The sequence below is a fragment of the Mauremys reevesii genome, linkage group 21 (genome assembly GCF_016161935.1).
Source record: "Mauremys reevesii isolate NIE-2019 linkage group 21, ASM1616193v1, whole genome shotgun sequence".
NCBI lineage: Eukaryota > Metazoa > Chordata > Testudines > Geoemydidae > Mauremys > Mauremys reevesii.
Window position 1 is genome coordinate 14,174,632 of NC_052643.1, and position 22,255 is coordinate 14,196,886.

General features: G+C 40.3%; 1 protein-coding gene across 8 annotated transcripts in view; it reads right to left on the bottom strand.

The window, feature by feature from the left end:
• PRDM16 (PR/SET domain 16) overlaps positions 1-22,255 on the bottom strand; it is a 438,392-nt gene that overhangs the window by 264,316 nt on the left and 151,821 nt on the right. For all 8 annotated transcript variants that reach the window (XM_039509457.1, XM_039509456.1, XM_039509455.1 and 5 more), the window contains one exon: positions 3,575-3,924. In XM_039509457.1, coding sequence (XP_039365391.1) covers positions 3,575-3,924 — 350 coding nt within the window. The remainder of the gene's footprint in view (positions 1-3,574; positions 3,925-22,255) is intronic.

Here is a 22,255-nt window from a genome sequence, read left to right on the forward strand (position 1 = left end):
CAACTGTAGTATTCGTAGACTATGTAGTGGTCAGTAAGTAAATAGTCCTGTGAAAGGAGTCTAGCATTATAAATCAAGGAAAATTGAAACCACAGGTCACACAGAAGTATTGTAAAAAAATAAAAATAATGTTGAACTACAGTTGTGTGCTATCTACTTCCATACCAGTAAATACTCAACTAGCGCTATGATCTTTGTGAACATTTCTCATAGTATATTACCAACATTACAGTCATTGATCATTATTACTGCAATAAGCAGCACTGGGATATAGAATCTGGTTAAAATTTTGAAGTATTACCAAAAATTTACTGATCATTCTTTTACTGCATCCAGTTTCCTATGTAATGACTTTCATTGCCAGAGGATGGAAACACTTACTTGCTCTAAGTACTGAGGATACTTTAGTACAAGGACTACGAGGTGAGACAGCACAGGAAATCTCTTTTCAGGGTTTTCCAGCCTTATACTCAAATGAAATAGCAATAGAATGTAAACTTGCTCAACAAATAAAGTGGCAGAAGCACTATTTTTACATGTATTCCAATTCAGAACTCAAAGGCCTCCGGACAGGTTGCTTAGGTGTAACACATGGAAGAGTCTTTAGTGACTAAAAGTAGATTTCTAAAAAGCAGTTAAAACTATTATTAAAAACTGTTTATCACGGACTTGAAAATGACATGAACTGAAATGAGAAGGAGCACAAAAAACAGGCGATTGGTATTTGAACTCACAAGGAAACCAAGGTCAAAACAGATAGTGTCAGAGTGGGTCTAAGACTGTTTGAGGACGTTAGACTGAGGACAAATATTGCTAGCTTTCTTGCATGAAAAGTAGCTGGCAGGTCAGGGAACAAAGGAATGCCACAGAAATGTGAGGAGCACCATAGAGAGAGAAAGTTCTCTCACGTACACCACAAAAATAAATAGTATCACAGAGTCAACATATATGGTAGATAATAGAAATGGCTTGTGGAGATATGGAAAGTTACTTAAAAATATGAAAGTAAACAGAGACTTTTATCAGAAGAATACAGCAGACAAGAACAATGTTACCTCAAGGTTACAGGAGGAAAAGAAAGCACTCTGCTCCAGTGTTCAAACTCTCTCCAATTTCCAGGACTTGTGAGTCAAAGAGATGGCACCATATTTAACCCGATTGTTCTAAATAGAACAAACATGCTCAAGGACCAATTCTATATGTGTCAGGTTCGGAAAAACAAGAAGATTTACTTCCATTCACAGTCACACCCATTTCTTAGTCTGAGAACCATTTACTTGTCATGTTCCTTGAGGAATATTTTCTTTTGTTCCACAAGGTATTGCCATGTTGCTCAGAATCATATTTAATCTGTGTGAACAGTATTTCATGTGATCCCAAAACTTCCCTGTACCCACATCCTCCCTGAAATGGCCAAATATTTCCAGTGCTTTAATGAGTCTTTTCCAAAAGCATATTTTGAACTTGATATCGACCAAACATTCTATACACTACAAACTTCACAACAGAAGGAGCTAACTCCAGGATGAACCTATGAGGCACCTCCATTATACATCCAGGAAAGTTTAGCTGAGAGTCTACTTTTCTTTCTTTCCTTTTCTTTACACGAGAGATACACGGAGAGAGAGATAGGGAACCCTGACTCAGTCATTCATTCATCATTCAACCAAGCCCTGTTTCTAGCACGTCAGGAACTTCCTACCATAGAGGGAAGGCAATTACTAGTTGAGCTTGCTTTGTGTGTGTGTTTTTTGCTTTTTTTCTGCACTTTGGACATTTAAAAAAAAGTAGACAAAGACATCAACTACAGGTGGGACACATTTATCTGGGCTTTGTGGAATCTGATTGTAAAATCTAAAGAATCAACAAATATTGAGGAATGTAAATATAACCAGAGCTGAGCACAAACGTATTTTAAATGAAACGTAACCATTTTTCAGATTATGAAAAGTCTTTGATGTTTATGAGTTTGGACAAAAATGTATGGCCTATTGGTGCCTTTGCCAATCATTCTTGAGGTTTTTTTTAATTGCTATTTATGATTGGTCACTTGATGTCATATGGCATTTCCATTTTTTGTCTCAAGCAAAATCCATTCAGTTACAAGACAAATTTCATTTCCTACAGAAACAGTTTTGAATTGTCTGTATTATTCATTTTGTTTGTGAACATTCATATAAATAGAATTCCATGTTTGAAAAAAATTGTGAAAAAAAAACCCAACAACGGTTTCACAGACATTGTGAACTAAAGTATGGTATTTAGTTTGCAAACAATGTGAAAAACTGTCACCTCTATTCACCTAGCTCTGCAGATGACAGAGTAAGCTGTGTCCTCATTGTTATAAAGTGCATTGTTTTAGATATGAGGATCGTTGTTAGGACAAGGATAAGCACAGATAGATAGATAGATTTCTTTTTCAAAAAATATCCTACTCAGTGGTTCTGACTGTAGATGTGAGCTTATTAAAACCAGAACAGTTTTTCTAAGATTTTGGAATTGCATGTGAACAAAACTAAAGTAACTACATCATGTATTTGCCTTGAATATCAGCCAGGATGAGAAGGAGAAATACCAGAAGAAAGGCAGTTCTTGTACTATCCAGATTCTAACCTGACCAAAACCAAAAAGTACTGGAAACCTTGCTAGAAAGTGTTTTCCCTAAGGTTCTCTAAACCATTAAGGTTAATAGAATTTCAGATGTTTTAACATTGCTGAGCATCATGGAACTGAAAACGTAGTCTTGTTTTCCAAACAATCAAGGCTCTGGATTAAAAAAAAAGCACAACCTTCCTACAGAATTTTAACAACATGTTAAATAACATTTCTCCAAAACTGCTAATTTATGCTTAAGCTCATGTAAAATTCTGAAATAATTCTCCCCAGTGTAAGACTGAGCAGTGCTGGTGAGGGATATTCTCAGATAGGAAAGGTGGAGAGGTTGGAGAAGGTTCTAGGGATAAACTCAACAGTCGAGCAGAGAGGCAGACACGTGTTTTAAGGATAATACTGTTTTTTCCTTTTTCTAAAAAAGGTCCTTCTTCAGTTCTGGGGGAAAGTGACCCTTTTTCTGTGTTTCTTTATCATTGTCACACGGCAAAGGACTTCAGAACACTTGCTTCAAGGCTGTTAATGGATACAAGTTATTTTTCTACAAGCAACTAAAGGACTGGTATGACAAATATGGACTGGCCATCTAAGATGACATACTTAAGTACTTTGCCATCTGTAAAATATGATGTGATTAATCTTATTTGTTCTGTTGTGACAGCAAGTTTAGAAAATTGCAAGAGTGTGTGTTTTAAGAAATTATACGACGTCACTAAAGCTAGCCTTCTGATAATGGTGCTAGAGCAACATTTGTGGCCTAGAGACTATCCAGCAGGATTTCTGTTACTTTTTAAAAGTAGTGCATATAAACTGTGGTACAAAATAAGCCAGGGAAATATGACATTAGCAAAGTACCGCCTTTCTATATACTCTTGTCCCAAGGCCAGTCGGGACTCAATATAGCTTCATAAGTATTTTATATACAAGACAAATGAGCGTGATCAATCATAGTCAGCATGCTTACCTCCCATCCAAAGTTTGTTTCCTTTAATGTGGTCCTTGGTATTGTCAGGTAAGGTCCAAATCTTTCCCCAACTTCAATCTTCTTTTTGGCCCAAATCCCCAGCCCTGCCCCTGGAATCGAGGATTCTCTGAGTTCAAAGTCTGGCGGGATTGGAATGTCATCAGGAATGTAGACAGGAGCTTCGTAAGGTGAGCCTTCCTTGGGGGTGAAGTCCTCACTGGTAGGAAAAGGTGATGGAGGTCCGACGGGGATAGGGGACATAATACTATCCTCTGTTTCCTCCTCTGCACTCTCACCAGCCAGGAGATCAGGGTCTGTCTCATACATACTATTTACAATCTCACTGTCACCTAAAAGGGAAACAACAGAACAACACATTCTAAAATCCTGAAGTCAACAGTTAGTTAACCCCTTCCCTGGACAAGGAACATCAATGTGCAGTGGACATTCTAGAGGGTGGGAATGGGGCTACAGGAAAGATGGTCCTGAGCTACAGAATTCAGATTTACAGCTTTCCTCATTGAGTTTGGGGTTTTTCCAGAGTTCCCCGGTAATTTGAAGGTGTGTGGATCCAGTGTTTTGGTGCAGATATGTCTACAGTAATGCACAGCTAATGACAGTGACATTAAGGAGCTGCCTTTGCTTGGTTAAACATTCAAGTCCAGCTGATGAACAACTATTACATTAGACAGCCCTGTGAGCATCTTACTGCATCCTGCAGGGGTTCACACTTCAACAGGTTGGAAAGTTGAGATTTTACTGAAAAAGCAATGGTGGCCTCTAGCGAGGGAGGAAAAAGGAATATAAGTAGTGGCTAAGTGGTATGCAAAATGGCATTTATTGAAAAATGGAATGGAAGCCAGCAACCATGACTATCATGTGGCACAGGCTCAGGATAGCCATGCCAGATGATCTCCAATGATGGAATGAAGACAGAGGAAAATGGAGAAGGTGGCCAGAGCTCTCTCTTATTGTTCAATGTTTTAACTGACTCCGTGTATTTTACATCAAATGCAAAAAGCCACATTAAAGCGAAGTTATGGGTGAAAGTTTCATGCACAAAGATCCGATAATTCTGGTGAGTTTTCACTTTCCTTAGGGGTCACAGGATAAAGCACACGTGTGTACTGGAGAATGTAGGTACTCAATTTTAGCTTATTTACAGTACTTGTGAAACAGACACGCTAATAAAGGAAACCAATGCTGATGAATCTTGGTTCGGTTTTCTGAGCAGCTCTGAAGAGGAGTCTTTCAGACATGATTCAGAGGAACAGTGGCCTCAGCGCTATGCTCATCTCTGCAACACTGAACATCTGCCAGGACATGTTGGTCATGTGCATTTCAATGGCCAGGAGCACTCCTGCTAGCACATCCCATAACTGGAGCATAGTTAACTAATCTCAAGGCTGGGATCACCAGTAACAGCCGGCCTCAGTACATGTACAGCAGATTAGTGCCTAAGGAGCTCTGTTCTGTGGCATGAGCTGTGACCCTAAGAAAGCCTACGGCACCTGTGGCTCAGGTTTGGCCAGAGCTGCCAGACTAGTTTTAGGTTTGGTTTATTTGGTTCAATGGGTTATTCAATTAAAGCTGTGGCCAATTTGACCTTCCAACGATGTCTCTGTCTTTATTTGCGGTTTGGCACTCAGCAATGTATGTTCCTTCTCAAGCATAATTATAGCATCCCTAGCTTATAACATCGCATTAAGAGTAATGTATCATATATGCTTAAACAGTGGACATTTTAAGTTACTCTCTCAACCACACTACATATATTGTTTCATAAAACTTCATAGGACAGGGATGTGGTTTAATGCAGTGCTACAATGCTGAAACTGAAAGCTATGGAAAAGTTGTATAATATCGGTTCCAGAAAAATATTCCATGCAGCATTTCACGATCTGGTTAGAAACAGATCAATTCAAGAACTATTTACAACCATTTTTTCTAAAGAAACCAAAACCTTTAGAAGTCATGTGGCTAAAACACTTATTTAATTTAGCAGCATTCAGAACAGTAATTATTAGGCTTTAAATGGCCAGTGGTTTCTTTTTTTTTCTTTTTCTTTTTTAATTGATTTGTGTGATTTTTTCACAAAAGCAACAGTAGAACTGCAGCTGTTTCCCTTGTACCCAAAGTTTTTAAGTTGTTTAGGTTTTAGAAACACCCACATAAAACATTTAAGTGGGATGTATACAGAATAAAGGTAAAATTGTAAGTAGGAGCAATTAACATTATTAGTCAGAATTGGTAACCACGTCCAGTTACAAACAATGTGCCCAATCCTGGGAAAGCTTAGCACCCTCAACTTGAAATGCTTGCAGTTGGAGTGCAGGCTGCTTAGCCTTACAGGCTTGGATCACAAACCAGGTTTGAAAAGGGAAGGTTTGTTGTTGTTTTTACAGTAAATATCCTTAAGGCTGTTGAAGATCCATTCTTCCAGAATAATTAGGAAATAAGTGCTATTATTTTAGAAGTACAAATTATTACACTTGAGATAATTGCAAGGAAACACCATTATTAAAACTATCACCACATATCTCAATTTTCTGGTTTGATTTTTGCTTCTAAAAGCTAAATAAACCGAAAGAAGTTTTAGGAACTAGAAACCTGTTCTGTAACATTTTGAGGGTAGTTGAATAAGAAAATGCAGTGGAACCTAGAACTTGGATACAGTGAAAATTCTGCAGTGAAAGAGAAGATAACCTGAGATGATGATTATTTTTTTTGCACTGCTATACTCAGAGTGTAATTTTGCTTATTGTGACCCTTCTTAGAGTATTTAGTTATTGCTTATGTTACAGTAGCACCTAGAGTTTGTACAACAGCTAGCACATAGATAGAAACAGTACCTGCCTCAAAGAGCAATCAAATAGATGAGACAGTCAAATGGTGGGAGAAAGAAATGATGTTTATCCCCATTTTGCAGTTAGGGAACTGGGTCGCAGTGAGATTAAGTGACTTGTCCAAGTCCACCCAGGAGGGCTGTTACAGAGCTGGGAACTGAATCCAGATCTCCTATGTCTCCAAGCACCTTAACCTTTCTTCCCCACACGTAAGGAAGCGGAATGGGGGTGGTGAGGGAAGATAATACTATTGGTGGTTTTCACTGTAGTTCCTTTCCAAGCAGAACCTCTGCACTCCACAAGCACCTTCTTTAAGCATGAGTAGAGGAGGTGTATTTTTCAGTAAACAGACAAATCCAGAGCAGGGTCATTTGTAAAAGTACCACGGCAGTTTGCAATCCAAACACAGGCCTACAATCACTGCTAACCAGCCTCAATTACAGCCGAAGTGTTTCCAGTCACTCTCTTCTAGGTTGCTGGACGGCCTTGCCAAGAACATGAGATTTTTAATGACTTTGGAAATATGCTACACAATAGTAAGTTATTTACTTGTAAGAAAACCTGAAATTCTTTATTTTGGTGTTGCCGTGGTTTCAGGGGATAGGTTCACAACTGTGTTGATCATTCCAAAACATTCTTCAGGGAGGCCTAAAAAAATAAGGAAAGTGTGTGTGTGTCGGAGGGTGAAGGGGGGGAGGAAGAAAAAAAAATATCTAGACTACAAGCATCATTTCACCTTAGCCACCGCAGTGTCTGAATTCTGCCTTGTTGATGTCTCTCACTTCCAGAGAGCATTCATGTGCGGTGTGGCAGGGGATTTTTTTTCAGTCTAGCGCCCCCTTTAGCAATTTTGGTAAACACCCATGCGCTGCCTCTTGCTCTGGCAGAAAGGTAGAGGAACCCAGGCCTGCCTTCTCTTCTGGGTTTCAGCTTCGGGACCCTGTTTTAGGTGGCTAAGGACTGTTTCATCAATCCCTCTGCCACTTCCCTGAGCTGCTCCTACTAGCATCCCAGCCTTCCAGACTAGAGCACTCGGCAGGCCAGCCGTCTTCTGTCAGTGTCTGCCTTCCCTGTGAGGGAGGAGGCAATCTTTATACTGGCCCCTTTCTCCCAGTTCATCCCCCAGCTGGCTGGAGGAAGAGAGGAGCCTTGTCCCACCCCTTCTGCCAGGATCCTGATCCCAGGCCTTTAAAGAAACAGTGCCTTTTTCCTCCCAACCACTACTTATTCCTAGGACCACTTCTTCTGTGTCCCTGACCCTCCTTGGGTCCTTGTATAACTTTCCTGGGTCTTTCAAAATCCTTAAGGAGACATACCAGGCGGTGGGGTGGGCTGACCACTAGACATTACTTCTCTTACGAGCAGGCTACTCACTATCTGCCTATAAAACACTGTCAAATGGGCTAATTTCTCTAGCCAAGCTCATCCATTTTGGTACACACACATCTCACTTAGCACACAGACAACTGGAGAGATTTTTCTCAAGCTTCCGAAAGAAAGAAACCCAAACCTCCTTCACCAACTGAAAGAAAGAAACCCAAACCTCCTTCACCAATGAGTTGAGATTCAGCATTAAATAAAAATGGCCTCTCCTCCCCCTGAAAGTTATTAGGAAATGGAAACAGGAGTTATCATGGATCTCCATAGTTTCTGCTAGAGTGTTGGCTACTACACATGCTATAATACATTACTTGAATCCAGGGTAATAAATCGGTATTCACATACCTCCTGCTATATTGCAGCCAAACTGATGTTATTGAAGTAAATGATTATTGGGAAGTAAATATGGGATGTATGTTTGGCAAGATGACAACAGTTTTAAGAGAAACTTGGGGAAAATGTTAAATTAATATTCCCAAATATCAGCGCTAATAAGATAGTTATTAGATATTGAATAAAACAGTAATGGTTCTCCTCAAATATATATACTGAGGGTTAGTAGTGGCTATGTCATAATAAGTCTATTCCACGGTTGTTAATTCTAAATGACTAGAAATAAATGTATCCCGCTAAGTTAGCATGTTGGCTCAGGAATATACAGCTCCTGCCATTGTAATTGGAACAGAATGTAGCTTTGCTACTCCCTTGTGATCCCAGGGGAGTATGGTGGAAGGGGCATCTACAGTGGTACCTGACTTTTCTAGAGCTAGATTCAAGATGCTGCCTGGTTTCAAAGGAAAGGAGAACCCTAGCCATCAAAATGATAGTCAAAGTGACCCGGGAACAGCAATTATTATCGCAGTAAGGAAATCTTAAAGCAGAACCATGCTATTGGCTCTTAAAGAAGACAGGGCAGACTCTCGTGACTGCAAAACTGAATTTAAAGGCAAGGAGTGGAGCACAGAACAGTGGAGGATGGTGGCAACGGAAAGTGGGTCAGTGAAAATGACCTGCGAAGAAGCAGGCTCTGGCGATGCACAACACTACATAAACCACTGGGTAGTTGGCCCAGTTTTCTAATTTGGAAGCATATATTAGGTCTCCAAATTCCACCTGCTGGCACTCAAATTGGTCCTTAGATGCCCACATTTATTTATTTGTAAATTATATTTACAAAATGTGCCCATCAGAATGGTCTGTCAGCTGAGCACATGCTTAAAAAAATTGCCAACAATTAATGATGCATAAATAAAATGGTGTAAGTGTATAAACCACAATCACCCCCTCAGACAGAAGTCTGAGTCCATGGATGATAGGCCTTTTACCAAGCCTTGGCATCCGCATTCTGCTCTCTCACTGCAGGAGTCAATGGAGCGATACTCCATTAAGACTAAGGGCACATCTACACTGGAGAATTTACAGTGGTGCATCTACAACACTGTAAGCTCTCTAATGTAGCCGCTCCAAGCTGACAGGAGGGAGCTCTGCCATCAGCTTAACTACTCCGGCCCCCGCAAGCAGCAGTAGCTACGTTGGCATTGCGCTGTCCACACTGGTGTTTGTGTCGGTGTAACTTATGTCGCTCTGGCGGGTGATTTAGTCACACCCTGAGTGACCTAAGTATGCCGACATAAGTTGTAGTGTAGACATAGCATCATGATCATGATGTTCCCATTATGCCTCTGGCGTTTTGGGCAGCGACGAAGCTCCTCCGCTCCTGTCTCCGTCTAAATGATTGAGAACCAGGCCTTTTGGCTCAGTGGGACTGAGAGAATTCCAGAGTCTAGAGCCTTATCTCCCAGACGCTCAAATCTAGTCTCATACCAAGAGCATCTCCACTGAACTTGACTGTCACAGGAGCATGTAGGAAGAGAGTACGCCAAATGTCAGTGTGAATGCCAGATAGGCTTGAAAACGGAGCTATGTCATCTGATTCCAAACAGGATATAAAAGCAAACCATGCCAATTCTGGGGAGCTGCAAATGAGCAAAGGAAAGGAAACCGAGGGAAAATGGGTGATTCTCAGGCTGCTAATGTTTGGGGATTTTCCATGAAGAGTCAATTGCTGAGCTATGACCCTCAGATGTAGGGGAAATGGAGCTTTCTTCATCCAAAAGGAAGAGGGGGGGTGAAACATACACAGATGAAGGGGAAAAGAAAAACACATTTGTCATACAATACAAGGAGCTGAAGTATTTTGGGAACAGATTTACCATCTCTCAATTAAATATGAGGCAGCATGACTGTGCTTTCGTTGCACAGTAGTTTCCACTATGATAACAACTCCAACAACTGCCTCATTGTGGGCCACGGAGAAATGAGAGGGACTCCCACAGTGAATATTAATGACTGACCTCTGATGTAATCATGGGGAAAAATAGCACCCAACAAAAATTACAGTTTTCACTTCAGCATGGAAGGCATTTCTTGCTGCCAAATAGGAACTATCAGGGGAGAATAGCTATCACAGCAGGGCTCTGCTTAAGGAGTACATACTACATCTCTTTTATAGCCTCAGAATAGGCCTTCTGTCCTAAAGAAATATCTCCTCTTCTCTTTTTGAGACCTCAAAGGTTTTTCTGAGTTTATTTCTTTTTTCTCCCCTAAGAAACTGTGTGGCCCACTCCACTAAAGGGAGAAGACTTTGCTTCTTCACTTGCTGGCTTTTTCTGCCCCAGCTTTCGGGAAGCATAGCAAACCCTCTGCTACAGCTTACAAATGTTTCCTCTAGTAAAAAGTGCAGCTCTGCTTACGCAAACATGTCCCCAGAAACAAGCTTTCATAAGCATTATACACCATAATCCCCAAAATACTTGTGGTTGCTGTAAATGTTTTCTCTTCTGGTATTAGCAAGTCAAATTATTTTCTACTCTATGATTAGCCTCTTTTGCACTTAAGAAACAGGAATTCCAACAGAGTTGAAAGCATAGTGGGGCTTAGCAGAGCTCAACCTGTGAGATACTTGAAATGGCGCAGGTAGACAATAGAGCTTACTCTCTAGTACAGACCATGTAGCATTGTTGCTATCTGGACATACCAGTCCAGATTTAATTTAAAAAGTAACCCCAAGTGACCCCACTCTTGATCTGACATGTCAATGAAGTGTGGTTAGCTTCTCCTCCTCTCTTTTCAGTTTCCATATACTGCCATACTTTCTAGAACTGGAAGTGGAAATACCAAGTTACTATGAAATGGAATATTCTCATGGTAATTCTCACCCAGCCGATACCTGGTGGGTAGTTCTAGAAACCTCCTGGGATCTGCGTGATGTCAGAAAGTCTTCAGACGGGCATCTGAATTTAGGGATGTTTATCACAACTGAACCTTTGGACCATTAACTCATTGGCAGTGTTTTGAAAAGAGCAGGGATGGTCATGGAGACAAGGCAGGGCCATTTCTCTAACCCAACCCCACCCCACCGCCCAAACACTGTCCAGCAGAACAGCCTGGCTGCACAGAGGGAGAAACTGTAGTGACTGTAATGCAGTCATTGTCCCACTCCCCTCTGAAGTATAATCATCACTCTCAGCCACAGGAGTTAAATAGATATATTGCAAAGCATCTAACTTTGTAAAATGGTTGAATGTTGCCCCTTACATTCAACATAATATAGATGGCTTTAGACCTGTAACTGTGTACGAGGTTGATCTTTTGTGTCATGCTGCTGGGTTTAAGAGCTCCTTTGGAACCTTAGCTGGAAATGACCCAGGGAGACCCAGCTGAGAGCGAGTACCTCTGAGAAGCGTGTTCGGAGGCACTCTCAAAAGCCGTGCATTGTGTCAACCTGAGCTAGTTGGGAAGTGATATGGCCTGCTGTGGAAGGGAGACTGACCATGGTAATTAGCTAGATGTCACTACAGTATACTTGTGTGATGCTGTACTTCTGGAGTACAAGGTTTGCTTGCAGCTCCTGGAATAAAGTAGCCCATTAGCTGAATGTTGGCGTTCTCTAATTTAGAGAGGGACAGCGTTCCTCCCTTGTCCAATAGCTTTTCAAAGCTGACACAAGCAGATAGGACATTAAGAGTACCCCTCTGGGTGCAAATTATCTCAGGATATCTATGTAATACTGTCAAGTCTAGCTGGGATATTTTGCTGTAATGTCTGAACAGAAATAACAGGGCACTGTGAGAGATCTGTAATGACTAACTTCCGCCCAAGAAGCTTACCCAAGCTATTACAAGCTCAGCAGTGTGAAGGCATCTTTATATCCCAGTTGTTGCCTACAGACAAGGAGGATTGTAGTTTCAGTTTGGGCTACATACATATGCAGGATGCATTCAGGGCAAGTCCAGCCACTAGAGGGCGGAGTCCAATATTTGGTTAAGCCTCTCTGGTTTCTTCCCATCACATAAAATATGATTGCTGGTGGAGGTGCTATCAATATAGTATGCTAGTAAATCTGCATTAAATCTACTGCATATTCCACTATCAAGTCTTTTGGCTGCTCCCCTCAATGTTGTTCTAAATGTAATTTGGCTGGCAAGAAAAAACCAAAACCAAAACAAAAAACAGAGGACAACCCAGGGCTTCAAGAGGATTCTCTAGTGGATTTGGTTTGCATCAATACAGCATTCATAAAAATGTTCTGATATTTTCATTTTCTTAACTAAAGAGAAAGTTTAGGAAAGTTTAAGAGCACTCTTCACTTTTACTGAGTTACATCACAGATTTGCTGGCCTTTATTCGCAGCATGCAGGATGTTGCCATTCACTAATGACAGCCACGCTGTCCTACATACTCCCTCCTCTACTGGCAAGTATTTCAATGCTCTGGAATGTCTGATCATGTGAAAAGCGCTATAGAAATACAACTTGACCTTATTGTTATTGTCATGAAACTAAAATTAGTCTTTCAAAGCTCACTAGCAAACTTACTCAGTAAAAGTTCATCTTGAAAGGTTGTTTCCACAGATAATCAGATATGGGGATAGGCTTAAAATCTGTGTGACACCAATGATGTTTCTGCAACAATTAAAGTGATGCTTTATTATTGGTGATAAGCCTCATGAATAATCTATTTGGCAGCTGTAATATATAAATATAAATCTAGCAAAGGAAATGTGCATTATTTCCCACCTAAAAAGTAGCAGAACATTAATGATTGCACAAAAACAATGAGGTAAATGATTTTTTACAACATAGGATTCCATTAGCGATACACCTAGTTATGTGAAATGATTAAACAACTTTTATATCCACAGACATTTGGAGGAACATTGCAGATTCCTTAGCCTTTAAGACATACAGAATCCACCCACACTGAACTCAACTCAGGCTGCCAGTGTCTGAACTGATTTGATCAGCAAGTAAGTGTGCTCTTCTTTCAATTGCACTGACGTCGTAAGACATAATATTGGGCCCAATCCTACATTCCTTCTGTACTTAAAAGTCCCATTGAATGCAGTGGGAGTTTTGAGAGCAGAGAGAATGCAGGATTGAGCCCATAACACTTTTGTCATACTCCATTGCATTATTCTGTTGGCTGACATACGGTGACTTTCCAAGCTAAAATTTGGCAGACAGCTTAAGAACTGGATGTTCACAGAAAATGGGTCATTTTTACTTGCACATAGAATAGCAACAGGCTCAAATCCACAGTGCTGCCAGGACTTCAAGAGGATTCTCTAGTGGATTTGGTTTGCATAAATACAGCATACATATAAAACATTCTGATATTTTCATTTTCTTAACTAAGGAGAAAATTTCAGGCTCCCAATGAATTCATACATTTCTTGGAGGCTAATTTGCAATCTCAGCCCAAGGAAAAGAACTTGTGTCAAAGAGTTGACAATCTAAATATCAATATATTAACTATACCCCTAGATCTGAGTGAAATTATAAAGAGGGTCAGAGAAATGGCTTATTTCTTTAATTGAGATATATCCTGAAGGGGATTGGTTGATTAATTGTTGAGGATTTTTTTCATTTTATTGTTCATTCTTTATAACTGATACTTCTTTACAAGTTTGAAAACAGATCTAGCCAATGACTATCATGGTATTGTCTCCAACTGCTTCTTATCTGGCTACTGTCTACTATAATTTAAAAGACATAGTCAAGCAAACACCAAAGGCATAAAATATCCATTAGCTTAAGGCTTCCCTGAGACCTATTTCTTCCGCGCTGACTCCAGAGGAGAAGCAGCAGCATCAAACATTTGTTTCAACCAACAAGGGAATGTATCCATTCCCTTTATGGTGGCAGAACATGGCAAAGCTCCTGCAGTGTTTTTGCTTTAGCTTCAACTTTTCTCTTTAAAAATCTGTACTGGAAATTGTTTTGGAGTCTTGCTATTTCTAGCAAGAAAACATGAAAAATTTCACACCTCCAGGAAAACACAGAAAAAATTGACTTTTTGCCATTTTTTATTGTGGGGGAGGGGATGAAAGGACATCTCTTTTCCCATTCAGGCACTCTCATTTATGTTTTTCCATAAACAAAAAATTGATTTTGGTGCCTCAGAATCATAAGCCAATGGAAATAGTGCAAAAGGACAGAATTATAGCCCTACCACAACAAAGCACTTAAGCAGGTACTTAAATTTCAAAGTCAATAGCAGCCACAGTGCTTGGTACCTCTGAAAATCAGGCCTCTCTTCTGGAAATAACCCTGAGGGTTCTCAACAAACAGCTGTCTTGGATTCCCTCTGGAAGACTGTTGGAGCCTCCAGTCCCCAATCCCGTTTCCTTACCCTGCTCTCCACATCTGATAAGGCCTCTGGAACTTCATCCTGGTGGCTCATATGAAACCAATTAGCGGGTCTCAGTTCAGATCTGAGATGTCATGTTTGTTAATCACAAAATACCCCATGGCACCAACCGGCACCCAGACTGGCAGTCCCTATTAAGGCATCAAGCACTGAATTGGCATGGTGAGCAAACGGCCCTGCTCACACCTTGGCCAGAGTTGAAATACAATGGGAAGGCAGAAGCTTAATGCAGGGCAAAACTGCAGCGTGCCTGCTCACACGGACCCTGTTGTTTGGATACAGAGCCTGGTTTTCAGAGGGGAGGGGCATCTTGCAACTCCTCTTTGCTGGGACTGGAGTTGTGCATCTCTGAAAAAAATCAGCTCACGCTCTACAGGGATGTCAGTCCAGGCGTTTTGTGGCATTGATTCAAAAGCAATGCCAACCAAGGCAACACCTAGTGCAACCCACTGTTCAGGATATCTGGTCCAGCTTCCTCTGTTCACCCTCTTTTTACAGATTGTTCAGTGAACTGTTTAGGATGCCAGTGGTGACATTTCTTCTGTGGGTAGGAGGCCTCCTGCCTGAACAGGCAGAAGGCAGGGTTTGTTGTTCTTAGCTCTCAGAAGGTGAGCGATACCAAGGCTAAAGAATTAAAGGCTCTCTGGGCTGCCATTATGGTGTATTTCGAAAGTACTTGTTTTTCCTAATTCCACAACCAGCGCTAATTAGTGTGGGGATAGACTTTGCTTTTGGTTCACTAGGAACTGGACTGAAATCACAAATACAATTCACTGGGAAAGCAGAAAGTAAGTTACTTCACATTGGTGAACGTATGTAATTTCCCCCGAAATTCATTACTGGAATTTCTCATCTCCATCAATGTTGCCTATAAAGAGATCCAGAGTACTTGCTAATGGACATTGGACAAAGAGCAATAAATCCAGCAGCATCTGGGTGAACATTGAAATAAGAAGCAGCCAATGAGAAATCATTCGTATACACATGGCCTACATGGTTCTTAGACCCTTGGTCAATGCCCTCAGATGTTTTCCGTACAACTCTGGGATGCCCACAGAAGGGAAAGTAGAATCTACTGAGTAACTGACCATTTAGAGATGTGTCTCACTCATTCATTCATGAAAATCCTTGGTTTTCACAACCACCCACATTTGCAAGAAAGACCTAGACAGACACTTAAAATAAATAAGTGTGGAGGGACCCGACCCTAACTGAGTAGAGAATGGGCCAGTGTACCACAGTGCCATTGAAGTGCCACATGGTCTCTTTCTATCTCAGAATGTTTATATTGCATGTAATGATTTGGTCCAATTCTGCATTTAACTCGCAGATTAGAATGATTCCACTATTGCTTGGGATGTTTTTGCCTGATTTTTCAATAGTATAGGAAAATATCTGATGGACAAACTTTCCAGCTTGGGACAATATGATGCCTCCCTTCAGTCAGGTATGTAATTTTTTCCTTTTTATGTTGTGTCCTGAGGTTTCAGGATAATGGATGATGCTAGAGCTGAGAACATAATGCACATCAAGTAATTTCATCTGATGACTATGGCCTATTTTTCAGTGCGTCGGACAGTCATGAGCAGATCATATTTTCCTTTAACTTATTCATTATTTTAAAGTATCCAAAACTTTACAATTTTTTTAAAATTTCTGTGGATTGATCATGAACAATTTTGTGTGAGGATCTGGTATTTGAAATTCACTATCAAAATGCATTAGGTAGCTGTGACTGTTCCTATAAGTCACATCCCATCATTTCTGTTCTGACTGAATGTCTGATCAACTAATTCCACTGTGCACATGGCTTTAAAGTTCAGTTTCTGCAAACCTCAAATCACCCAAATCCACGTGGAAAGCAATTGTAATGGAATGCAAACGTGGCTGAAATGAATCAACAAATCTGAATATGCACCCATCTCTAGCCGACATCCACATTCCAACTCCTGAGTTCCTAGGCTCCTACTTCCCTTTTTATTGTGTAATTTAATTCTTGTGCGTCTCATGTATCATTTAAACATCAGTGGAGCATAATATTTTCATTTACGTGAGTCGCTTATCAGATGATCTTACAGCACTGTAAAAATAATAAGGCTCAATATTTAAAAAGGGTAAACGGGATGACCTGGGTAATTATAGGCCTGTCAGTCTGACATCGATCCCAGGCAAGATAATGGAGCGGCTGATACGGGACTCGATTAGTAAAGAAGTAAAGAAGGGTAATATAATTAATGCCAATCAACATAGGTTTATGGAAAATAGATCAAGCTAACTTGATACCTTCTTTTGATGAGATTACAAGTTTGGCTGATAAAGGTAATAGTGTTGATGTAATACACGTAGAGTTCTGTAAGGTATGAGACTCGGTACTACATGACATTTTGATTACAAAATTAGAAAGATATAAAGTTAACATGGCACACGTTAAACATATTCAAAGCTGGCAAATTGATGGGTCTCAAAACAATTATAAACAGGGACCCATCATCGAACATAATTATAAACAGGGACCCATGTGTTTCTAGTGGGGTTCTGCAAGGATGGGTTCTTGACCATATGCTACTTAGCATTTTTATTTACGACCTGGAAGAAAACATTAAAATCATCACTGATGAAGTATACAAATGACACAAAAAATGGGGGAGTGGCAAATAAAGAGGGTAAGTCATTGACACAGAAGATCTGGATCATGTGGTAAGATGGGCACAAGCAAAGAATATGCATTTTAATATGGCTAAATGTAAAAGTATACAACTAGGATACACAAGGGGGATCTATCCTGGGAAGCAGGGACTCAGAGATTTGGGGGTCCTGGTGGATAATAAGCTGAACAAGAACTCTCCGTGAGATGCTGTGGCCAAAAGGGCTATTGCAGTCCTTAGCTGCAGAAACAGGAGACTCTCCAGTAGGAGTCAAGAGGTTATTTTACCTCTGTATTTGGAATTGGAGCAAAACTTGCTGGACTACTGTGTCCAGTTCTGGCATCCACAATTCAAGAATAATGTTGATAAATTGGAGAGGATTCAGAGATAAGCCACAAGAATAATTAAAGGCTTAGAAAACATCTCAGTGATTGACTCAAGGAGCTCCGTCTATTTAGCTTAACGAAGAGAAGGTTAAGGAATGACTTAATTATTATTATTAATTATGGTCTCTTCAATCTAGCAGATAAAGGTATAACACAATTCAATGGCTGGAAGTTGAAGCTAGACAAATTCGGACTGGAAATCAGATGTAATTTGTTAACAGTGACACTAATCAACTATTGGAACAACTTAGTAAAGGTCATGATGGATTCTCCATTACTGATAATTTTTAAAGCAAGATTGGATGCTAGGAATTATTTTAGGGACATTCTATGGCTTGTGTTGTACAGGAGGTCAGACTAGATGATCACAACGGTCCATTCTGGCCTTGGAATCTATGAATACACTTAGGAGGTAGGCACAACGTTAAGATGTTCATTTTGTAGAAGGGTAAATGAAGGCATAGGAAAGTTAAGTGACATGGCCCAGATCTCTCAGCAAGTGAGTAACAGAACTGGCAATAGAACTCAAGAATCCCAATTCCCAGAGCCCTGCTCTAACCACTAAATAACACAGATTCTTGGCAGCTAACACTTATCAGGATAAATTCATGCAAAACATATAATCCCAAGAGATTCATTTTTGGAGTCTTACTCAAGGAAAGTCATTTTTACATGCCCTTGAAATTGGCTCCTGGGTGGACGGGGTTTTTTATTTAATAATGTAAAACCACAAAAAAACAAAATGAAGGGATAAGTTGGCGAAATGCTCTTCTCATATAGCAGGTACAGAAGTTTCAAGGTTACTACTAAATTTGAGTGTCCAGCCTAATGAAGCAGCCTAGCATCATGCAGCTACTACAATCAGCAATTAAGATAGTGACAAGTGTAGCTTTCCTCATCTCGTCTCCTGTGAGAACAGCCCTTTAAAAGTATTTCAGTCTTTGACAAAACTAGGAAACCCAGAAGTGTTCAAAAGTGTGGGGGGGGGGGAGGGAGAGACCTAAAAACAACATAAATTGAGCTATTCAAAACTTCATAACTATTCAATGCTTGGTTTGAATTTTAAGCCAAGATTCATTTCCGATTTCCAGCAAAAGGTAAGTCTGTTCTGATTTTATCTTTATTACTTCTCCTATCCTTAGGTTAGACCCAATTCTCTTATTAAAAAGGTAGAACTCTCAAAATATGAGCACCAAGAATTGGTAATGACAGAAATATGGAACTGTGGAGTTAAACAATCATATTTAAAATAATCTTTCTAAAAAAAAGTCTCTGTAGAAGCTGCTTGTAAAAAGAAAAAGCTTTAAAGATTTAAAGTGCCGTCAGTTCTAAATACAAAATTAAGTGTTTTCTTTTATTAAAGGATTTCTGCTGGCAGAATGGAGAATAAATCCTATAACAATATTTCAAAGTGTTCCTTAATACGCATTTTCCTCCAGTAAAACCAGCAGGGAGAGTGTCCAAATAACTCTCCACTAAATGCCAGTATTATATTTCCAGTAAAAGTCTAGTTCAGCCAGGCATCAAAAATATTTTCACAGAAGAGCCTATTAGAATCAAAGCCTTATTAACAGGAGGTTGCTGTCTGCAGCTAAACTTTACCTGATTGCCTCTCTTTTTTTTTGGGTTTTTTTTTTTGTATTTTTTAAATGCCCAGTATTACATTTGAATCTGAAACGTCTGAATACACTTCTTAAAATTCTACAGTGTTGTGCAGACAGTTCATGGCCTAGTGAGATATAGCAGATAGAATTGGATTCCTTTAAAGAAAAAATATGGCCAAGTTATGCATTGTTAAAGCCACTGGGGAAGATAAATCAGTCTTTGGGGATTTCTGTGGCAAATTATTTGCTAAAACCAACTCTCAGTGATGAAGCAGCAAAAGAAATATAGAGTACATCATACAACCACAGTCTTTAATCTCAACAAGCTTTCTGCAAATTTAGGGAACAAAATATGAACAATTAATAAAGCAGAAACCGAGTCTGGGAAAGAGCGGATTCTTAGAGAAAAATCAGAATTGCATTTTGCTGCTTTGGCTATTTTCTCAGCAACTCTGGTAAAGCATGAAAAAGTTCCCAATTCAATGGAAAGTTCTTTTATGACAATATGAAAAGGTAAAATCTCTTTAAAAAAAACAGTGTGAAAGATAATTTGTCTGGTAAGAGAAATTTAGTCTCAGTAAAATAAATAAATAAATGTAACAAGTTGAGGTCTCCAAAAACTAACAAATGATGCTTGGTATTTCTCTCAATCCTGAACTGCAAACTGCAGAACAAGAATAAAGCATTTGCAACTCTCCAAAAGGAGACATTGCATTTGGAATTCACATCTCTGCCAAGTGAAAGCTTTTCTGCTGTTGTCACTGTCTCATTGTCATTCTACTCACTGCAGACTCCCTAGGGTCCAGAACAGGAGTCCTGGCATTATTAACATAGCAGATTAATAGCAGTGGGAAAAGACATTTTCAAAAACATGCTAAATATTAATAATAATCAATAACAATTTATATTTCCTAACGTGAGCTAGACAAACATATCCTGGGCATGAAAGGGAGGGGGGAAGGCAGAGCAAAGGAAAGGGATAGCATTAGCAGACTCTGCAGACTAGAGAGAACCAGTGAATCAATGCAGGACAGGGGACTGAGCCGTGAGGTGGATGTCAAAAGCCAGGCTCTGTTGTAAGAGGAAAGAGATGCAGATTTTAATGTAACAATATAAAATAGATTTTCTGTGACTGGCCAAAAAAAAAATTTCTTCCACGTTCAACAATTTTACATCATGTCAAACAGAAGAACTGTACAAACCCCTTGAAAAATTTCACCTTACAATTTTCACCATTTGGGGCAATATTGTACTCTGCAAATCTTCCTTTCCCCCAAACAGGTTATCATGATTATTTTTTAAAAATCGGACATTTGTAAATACCCACATTTCAACATTTGTGTTTCACGGCTGCCTTGTGCTCTGAAAAAGAGTTAATTTTCAATACATGAGAAATATATTTTAATGCAAGAAATCTGTGAAATTTGAGTTTTTCAGTGAAACTGGCTCACTATAGTTCACAGCAAGTTTAAAAAAATATATGATTGCGAGTAGGTTCAATCTTCCATTGTGAATATCTCACACAATTTTAGCTATCATCAGCTGATGGATATGGAACAGTACAATGCAGAGTCCTATTGCTTAGAGAGGATCCTGAAAGAACAGCTTGGATTCAAACAAATCCAATCTCTGTTTTCAAAACCCAGATCTGGCTTTTCCATCTTGGGCCCATCTTGAGACTTCTTCGAATCTGGGATATGGATTCCAATCTGTCACTGAGCAATTGGGCAAGGCCCATCAAATATTGATTCATGTGAGTTTGGGGGGATTTTGTAACATCCTTCTCCCTGCAGCCCCAAATCCCAGAGCTTCACTTGAGTATAGTTTTCCAAACGTGAAACTCAGAGTGAAGGTTTGTAGGAACCTCACTCTAGGAGAAATTTACAAGGGTGAGGGCTTGCAGACAGCTGGCCAAAATGGCAGAGGAAGGGGTCTCTTACTTGTGAAGGCTGAAGGTTGGATATTTGGAGATTTTATGCAACTGCACTAATTTGCCTAGGGAAGAACATGCATTACCTGTTTAACATAAACGACGGCAAATGTCCTGATTATCAGCACTGAAGACTGACAAATTTACCACTTGGAAGAAGCTTTATGAACACAGGTATTACTGCAACCTGGTTCTGTCATTTTACTGGGCTGGGGGTCCAGGTAATTCAGGCTGTTCCTTGAGTCTCTGGGCATGGTTGCTCCCTGTCCTAGAGTGGGTGGGAGGCTGCGGTCGGGTTGCTAGCCCCTGGGCCTAGCTGCTGCTTGCCCATGGATGAGTGGACAATCTGGGGGGTTGTCTAGCTGGGTTGCCATCTCTTAGCTGGGTGCAGAGCTCTGGCGCATCCCTTGCCCCGCATTCCCTTGCTTCAGGGGTGAGGAGTGTCCCGCTCCTGCTGCTTAGCTAGGAAGGGCCCTGGCTCTGGCTCCTGCTCCCTGGTTGCTACTCACAGGCTTCTCTGGCCAGGGAGATACTTAACCATAGAGATGCAGGCCTTGAGTGTCTCAACTCTCCACTTGGGAGGTTTAGGCTGCTAAGTAAGAGCTGATGAGAGAGAAAAGCTAAAACCAGGAGGCTCCTGGCAACAAGAGGCATCGAGAAGGGCCAGCCTAGCTGCCCTCCAGGATCTCCCTCCCAAAACCCAGCTTGTTTGGGGTGAGAGAAAGTCAGCTCTTGGTTGGCTTTTGTGTTCTATTACAGCGCCATTGAAAAGCCTCTCTCCGTAGGTAAAGGGTGTGACTGAAAGAGACACCTACAGCCTGATTAAGACCAGGGATCTGAAACTAGGACTCCCAGCTCTCAGGGGAGTGGCCTGATCTCACAGTATCACTTCCTCTGGCCCAGTGGAGAGTTGTATAAAGTGGAACAGCCCCAGCAGGAGAGTCTCTCTCTCTCTCATTTTGACCAGAAATTCCTGACCTGAGAAACCTTCCTGACAAAGCATTTTGTTGAAACTGACCTTTTCCACTAAAAGTTTGTTTCAATCAATCAGAATTTTCTGACGAAAACCATCCCTTTGAAGATTCCCAACCCGCTCGATGACTCATGCCCCTCAAAATCATAAGATTTTTTTTTAAATAATAATGAATGTTGGGTTGATTTTGAATTTTGTCTTCTAGT